Source organism: Malania oleifera, chromosome 4 (genome assembly GCF_029873635.1).
Source record: "Malania oleifera isolate guangnan ecotype guangnan chromosome 4, ASM2987363v1, whole genome shotgun sequence".
Classification (NCBI taxonomy): Eukaryota; Viridiplantae; Streptophyta; class Magnoliopsida; order Santalales; family Ximeniaceae; genus Malania; species Malania oleifera.
In genome coordinates this window covers 53,822,842-53,829,419 of record NC_080420.1, presented here as the reverse complement: position 1 = coordinate 53,829,419, position 6,578 = coordinate 53,822,842, and the positions used below count along the sequence as shown (strand labels likewise).

General features: G+C 40.3%; 1 protein-coding gene across 1 annotated transcript; it reads left to right on the top strand.

The window, feature by feature from the left end:
* Window positions 1–2,449: 2,449 nt before the first annotated feature.
* Window positions 2,450–3,100, top strand: LOC131153807 (uncharacterized). The gene has a single exon (XM_058106263.1). The coding sequence runs from the start codon at window positions 2,450–2,452 to the stop codon at window positions 3,098–3,100; it is 651 nt and encodes a 216-aa protein (XP_057962246.1).
* The last annotated feature ends 3,478 nt before the right edge of the window (window positions 3,101–6,578 follow it).

Here is a 6,578-nt window from a genome sequence, read left to right as displayed (position 1 = left end):
TTTGAGTGTTAGAAATGCATTTTTCAATCGGAGCGACTATTGTAGACTTCATTTTTCATAGTGGGGGTTCCCCTCGCCAGCCTTCCTGTCTTCTATAGCTTGACGTAGATTCAAATATTTCACTTCTAAACACTTACTACCTTCGTCCAATTTCTGGATTGAGTCGAATGGCTCAACTAGGGGTGCTAGTGCACTAACCACTACACTCATACTTGGCCTCCTATCTAAGGAAGTATGCGTGTAGTCGCATGCAAGGTCAGCCACCTTGCATAAGCTATCCAAGATCTCTTCCATAGGATCCAATGAGCAATCCAACAACTTTCTAGTACTTTCACACCTATCAATATTGTCATCTTAAACAGACACATGAGGTGGATTTTTTTATTTGGCGTGTCCTCGTGTACTGCTTTTTTTCCCATAATAAATTCCATCAAAATAATTGTAAAGGAAAAAACATCTAGCTTTGAACTCAACCTAGCACCACATGTTAGGAGTTAGTATGATCATAGCTAGAATATGGTTTCATGAAAAAGGAAAAAAAAAACTCAAGATACGAATTCGTGCTTCATAATGAATCAAATTGCATCATATGACAAATACTCTTAAATATAATTAACGTAGTGACAAATAATTTATAGAAGTTATTTTTTAAAAAATAATATTTGTTTGAACAAATTACAAGTAACTAATTAATATGCGACTTCAAAATTTTACGTTACAAAAGTCAAAGATAGTTAAAAAAAATTTACTAGCTGCCAAACATGATGAAGTAAAACTAATGAAAAATGTTGTTAATGTACCTAAGCTATGTTCAAAACATTTATGATACACACACAACACATAGATAACAAAATATCTTGTTTGCATCCCTGGTTCAACTGTCAAAATTTGTTTGCTATGACTTCATGCAAGAATAGGAGATATAATGACATCAGTACCCTTGATAAAGAAATTCATGTCAATTTTGAAAATATAAGTCATGAAACCGAAATTGAAGAAGGTGAGGTGAATTTATCCCCTGAAATGGAGAGAATGTTGATGTCAGATGAAAAGCCAACATTGACTAATAGCGACCCCACCACTATAATCGACCAAGGAACTAAAGAGGAGCCTAAACAAGTAAAGATTGGAGCACTACTGAGGGGTGAGGAAAGGAGCAAAATATTGAAACTGTTGAAAGAACATCGGTATGTGTTCACTTGGTCATATTAGGACATGCTGGGTCTAGACACGGATTTGGTAACCCACAAGATTCCCCTCTACCCAGGTTCAAAGCCAGTCAAGCAAAAGTTTAGGAGAATGCGGCTGGAGATGTTGCTTAAGATAAAAGAAGAGTTACAAAAACAATTTGAGGTCGGGTTTCTAAAGATAGCCCAATATCTTGAATGGATGGCCAATGTCGTTCTGATAATGAAAAAGAACGGCAAAGTGCGAGTTTGCGTGGACTATTGGGACCTAAATAAAGCTAGCCCCAAAGACAATTTCCCGCTCCCGCACATTGACATGCTGGTGGACAACACTGCGGACCATGCTTTATTTTTGTTCATGGATGGTTTTCGAGGTATAATCTGATTAAGATGGCCCCAATGGATAAGGAAAAACCACTTTTATCACATTATGGGGAACCTTTTGTTATAAGGTCATGCCATTTGGTCTAAAGAATGCTGGGGCTACCTACCAAAGAGCTATGGTGACTCTATTCCATGACTTAATGCACAAGGAAATCGAGGTGTATGTGGATAATATGATGGTCAAGTCACGGAATGAAGGTGACCACGAAATGAACTTAGAGAAGTTATTCAAAAGGCTTCAAAAATGCCAATTAAAGTTGAACCCGGAAAAGTGCACCTTTGGTGCTACTTCAAGAAAATTGTTGGGGTTTATTGTAAGTGAGAAAGGAATCGAAGTCGACCCTGATAAAATCAAAGCCATTTAGGAAATGCCTAGTCCCAAGACTGAAAAAGAGGTATGGAGTTTCTTGGGCAGACTCAATTATATAGCTCGATTCATATCCCAACTAACTACTACCCGTGAACCCATCTTTAAGTTGTTAAGGAAAAATAACCCGGAGAGGTGGAATGAGGAGTGCCAAGAAGCTTTTGAGAAAATAAAGGAAAACCTCCTGAAACCCCCGGTACTAGTACCCCTGGTGCCTGGAAGGCTGCTGATTCTATACTTGCCAGTATTGGAAAATTCCATGGGTTGTGCATTGGGTCAGAACAATGAGTCAAGAAGAACAGAAAGGGCCATTTATTACCTTAGCAAAAAGTTCACAGAATATGAATCTAAGTAATCGGACTAGGAGAAAACATGTTGTGCTCTGGTTTGGGTGGTTAGTAGACTGAGACTATACACATTGTATTACTTGACCTGGCTGATTTCCAAAATGGACCTGATCAAGTTCGTCTTCAAAAAGCCCACAGTAACAGAACGGGTTGCGCGGTAGCAAATGTTGTTGACTGAATATGATATCACCTATGTGACCCGAAAAGCTATTAAAGGAAGCGTCATTGCGGAGTATCTGGCAGATAGAGTTGTGGAGGACGATCAGCCAATGGAGTTTGACTTCCTAGATAAGGATATCAATTCAATAAGCCAAAAAGAAGAAGATTACAAAGGATGGATGATGTTATTTAATGGGGTGGTCAATGTGTGGGGACATGGAATAGGAACCATACTTATATCACCAGAAATGAGACTTTATCCAGTTGTTGCCAAGATGACTTTTCTGTGCACCAATAACATGGCAGAACTCGAAGCATGTATATTGGGTTTACAGGTTGCCATAGACCGAGATATCAAAGAATTAGTCTTGAAGGGAGACTCAACCTTGGTCATTCATCAAGTGACGGGAGAATGGGAAACCCGGGATTCCAAATTGGTGCCGTACCAAGAGTACATTCAGGAGATAATTAAAGGATTTGATAGCTTTAGTTTCTCACACCTGCCAAGGCAAAACAATTTAATTCCTGATGCCCTGGAAACCGTAGTAGCTTTGATCAAAGTAGAACCTGGAGTAGAAATTGATCCGATTCAAATCAGAATACAGTCAGAGCTCGCTTACTATATAGTTGTAGAAGAAGCTAATGAAAAATCCTAGTTCCATGACATTCGGATATACATCCAGCAAAATGAGTACCCTAAAGGAGCAACCAGCAATGATCGAAAGACGATCATGAGGTAAGCCATGGGGTTCTTCTTGGATGGTGAGGTGTTGTACAAAAGGAACCATGATATGACCCTTCTACATTGTGTAGAAGCATAGGAAGCATGACATATCATGCATGAGGTCCATGAGGGAGTCTGTGGTACTTATGCCGGGGGTCACTCATTGGCGTAGAAAATCCTCAGGAGTGGATATTATTGGATGACCATGGAAAGGGATTGCATTGAATATGCCCAAGTGCCATAAATGCCAAATTTACGGAGACCAGATTCAAGTTCCATTAGCCCCACTCCACGCCCTATCCACACCTTGGCCCTTCTCAACCTGGGGCATGGACGTGATTGGGCTAATTACTCCAAAAGCTAGCAACAGGCACCGTTTCATCTTTGTGGCTATTGATTATTTCACAAAATGGGTAGAGGCGGCATCATACTCCAGTGTCGCAGAGAACATGGTCAGTCGCTTCATAAAGAGGGAGTTAATTTTCTAGTATGGAGTTCCCTAAAGGATAATCTCGTACAATGCCAAGAACCTGAATAACGAAGTAATAACAAAGTTGTGTAATCAGTTATAGGTTAGGCACCACAATTCGCCTCCTTACAGACCACAGATGAACGGGGTAGTGGAAGCAGCCAATAAGAACATCAAGAGTATCTTGGAAAAGATGATGAAAACCTACAAAGATTGGCATGACAAACTTCCTTTTGCCCTAATGGCATATAGAACCAAAGTCCGAACCTCCATAAGTGCCACTCCTTTCTCACTAGTGTATGGGATGGAGGTTGTGGTCCTGATAGAGGTTGAAATCCCATCCCTACGGGTCCTGGAGGAAGCAAAGTTGACCAAAGCAGAATGGATACAATCTTGGTATGATCAGTTGAACCTGATTGGGGAAAAAAGGATGGTGGTAATAGCTTATGAGTAGTTGTACTAGAAAAGGATGATGAGGGCATTTAACAAGAAGATGCGACCTCAGCAATTTTAGGAAGGGGATTTAGTATTGAGAAAGATTTTGCCAATCCATATGGATCCCCGCGGTAAATGGATGCCTAACTATGAAGGGCCTTACATGGTAAAGAAGGCATTCTCAGGAGGCGCCTTATTGCTGGCAGATATGGATGGGGTCAACCTCCTGCACCCTGTTAATTCTGATGCTGTAAAGAAATACTATGCTTAGAGGTCTCGTACACTCTCAAAAGAAAGCAATAAATTGATCATGTTGTTATTCCATGAGCCCTCTATTTGTTCATGTTTTGATTAGATGATAGATGGTCATTTTTGGCCGACCAGTTCTCCCTTAAAAAACTCCAAAATTCGTCTATCATTTGGAAAACCATTTTGAACTTAAAAGTTAAGCCATTTTCTTCAAAAGTCATTTCCTAAATTTAAAACGGGTTGGGATTTTCAAAGGTTGGGCAAATCATGCGAGGCAATAACACAGTGCCAAAATGACGGCAAGCCATTTTTTCGCTACCCAAAAGTTAGAGAAAGAAAACACTCTTTGATACCTCCTGTTGAGCCAAAAAATGTTTAATATTTTGTTTAAATCCACCAAAGGATGACACCCCACATTGGGGCAGTTTTGGAAAAATTGGTCCCGAACGAAGCCTAAATGAATAGATGGAGGCACGATCCCTCGAAAAAAGAGAAAATGCGGTAAAAGAACAAAAGGGAAAATCAAGGCAAAGGAGAGACAAAGGACAACCGTCATTTGTGATCTTTGGCCGATTCACCCTTTGGTAAAATTCATAAGTTCGAGCCTCATGCACCCTTTCTTCTTTAACCAATCCCCACAACCTACATTACAATCTGAATGAAAATACCTGACCAAATTGGCATATGTTGTTGTCTCAAATGATTTGTCAGACTCCATATTGAGTTTGAACTACGTAATAACCTGATCCAGTAAAGGTATGTAGGCCCTTATACTTAAAGCCAGTGTTTCGTCCCAAGCCTTAAAGACCATCTAGAGATTGAAACATGAACAATGCCTAATTGGGTCATGGACAAACAAATGAATGAAGAGTATTATTCTATCTTACAGAGTCAAAAGGAGGAGTGAGTTCTTTTCGGTGAAAAAGAGCAGTTTTTGAAAAGGGAAGAGTTGTTTCGTCTTTATAAATTAACGTCATCACCTTGACAAGGGGCACTGGTGTAAAATTTACCCTCTTCCCAAAATAATTTCTAAACATAGAAAAACATTTATTTTGCACAATCTGATACACTGAGTCAGCAAATTAATGTCATAAATGTATAATAAAAAATCCGTTTGTTTTTCAAAACCCTGACAAATGGACAGTAAAAAAACTAAGAGTTCTTGATATTGGGGCAGATTTTGGGTGCCCGTCGAATTTGAAAGGGGGGCAGGGCCAGTAACGATGCAACCCTGGGACAGATTTTGAATGCTTGTTGAATCCGAAAAGTGGCCAGGTAAACACTGGGGCAGATATCGAGCACCCATTCAAATTTGAAGCATGACCTGAATCAGTGGCAATTCGGAATTTGAAAACAGAGCCAAGGCTAGCAACAGACAAATGCAACCGAGGCAAACTTCATGTTGACTTCTAGTGAAGTTGATTTAGGTGCCTTCATGTGAAAACCAGATTTGAAGCCAAGATCAATGACAAACGATGGTAACTGGGGCAGATTTTGGGTTGAGTTTTTTCTAAACTAATTCCAATGCCTTCATATCAGAGCACAAGATGAGGACATAACCATTCAAGGAAAATTTTGGCTCGGGTCATCGAACCTGCCACAACTCGTATTCCTACATCCGCAGCAAACCGACACAGAGGTTTGGGTCATCGTACCCCCATGGCTCGGACTCCCACGTCCGCACCAAACCAACACAAAGGTTTGGGTCATCATACCCCCATAGCTCGGATTCCTACATCCACAGCAAACCGACACAAAGGTTTGGGTCATCATACCCCCACGGCTTGGATTTCTACATCCGCAGCAAATCAACACAAGGATTTGGGTTATCGTACCCCCACGGCTCGAACTCCCATGTCTAAGAGAACCAACACAAAGGTTTGGGTCATCGCACCCCCACGGCTTGGATTCCTACATCCACAGTAAACCGACACAAAGGTTTGGGTCATTGTACCCCCACAGCTCAGATTCCTACATCCACAGCAAACTGACATAGAGGTTTGGGTCATCGTACCCCCACGACTTGGATATGCCTTTGCAAGAGTATTTTATACAAAAACAACAAAAAAAAAAAAACAACAAATAAAGGGAGAACAAGGGTACTTAGTTTTTAGACTTCTTGGATCTTCTTGGGTGACTCCTTGAAATGCGTTTGGCCAACCGGTTGTTCGTCATCTTCCTTAAAACACAAAGATTAACTTAAGATTTTGAACAATTGATAAATAAATTAAGAATTCAAGGTAAAACATATTTTTAT

Bases quoted from the DNA above. Each gene is read 5' to 3' on its own strand.
- LOC131153807 (XM_058106263.1), top strand. From the start codon at position 2,450: ATGTTGTTGACTGAATATGATATCACCTATGTGACCCGAAAAGCTATT.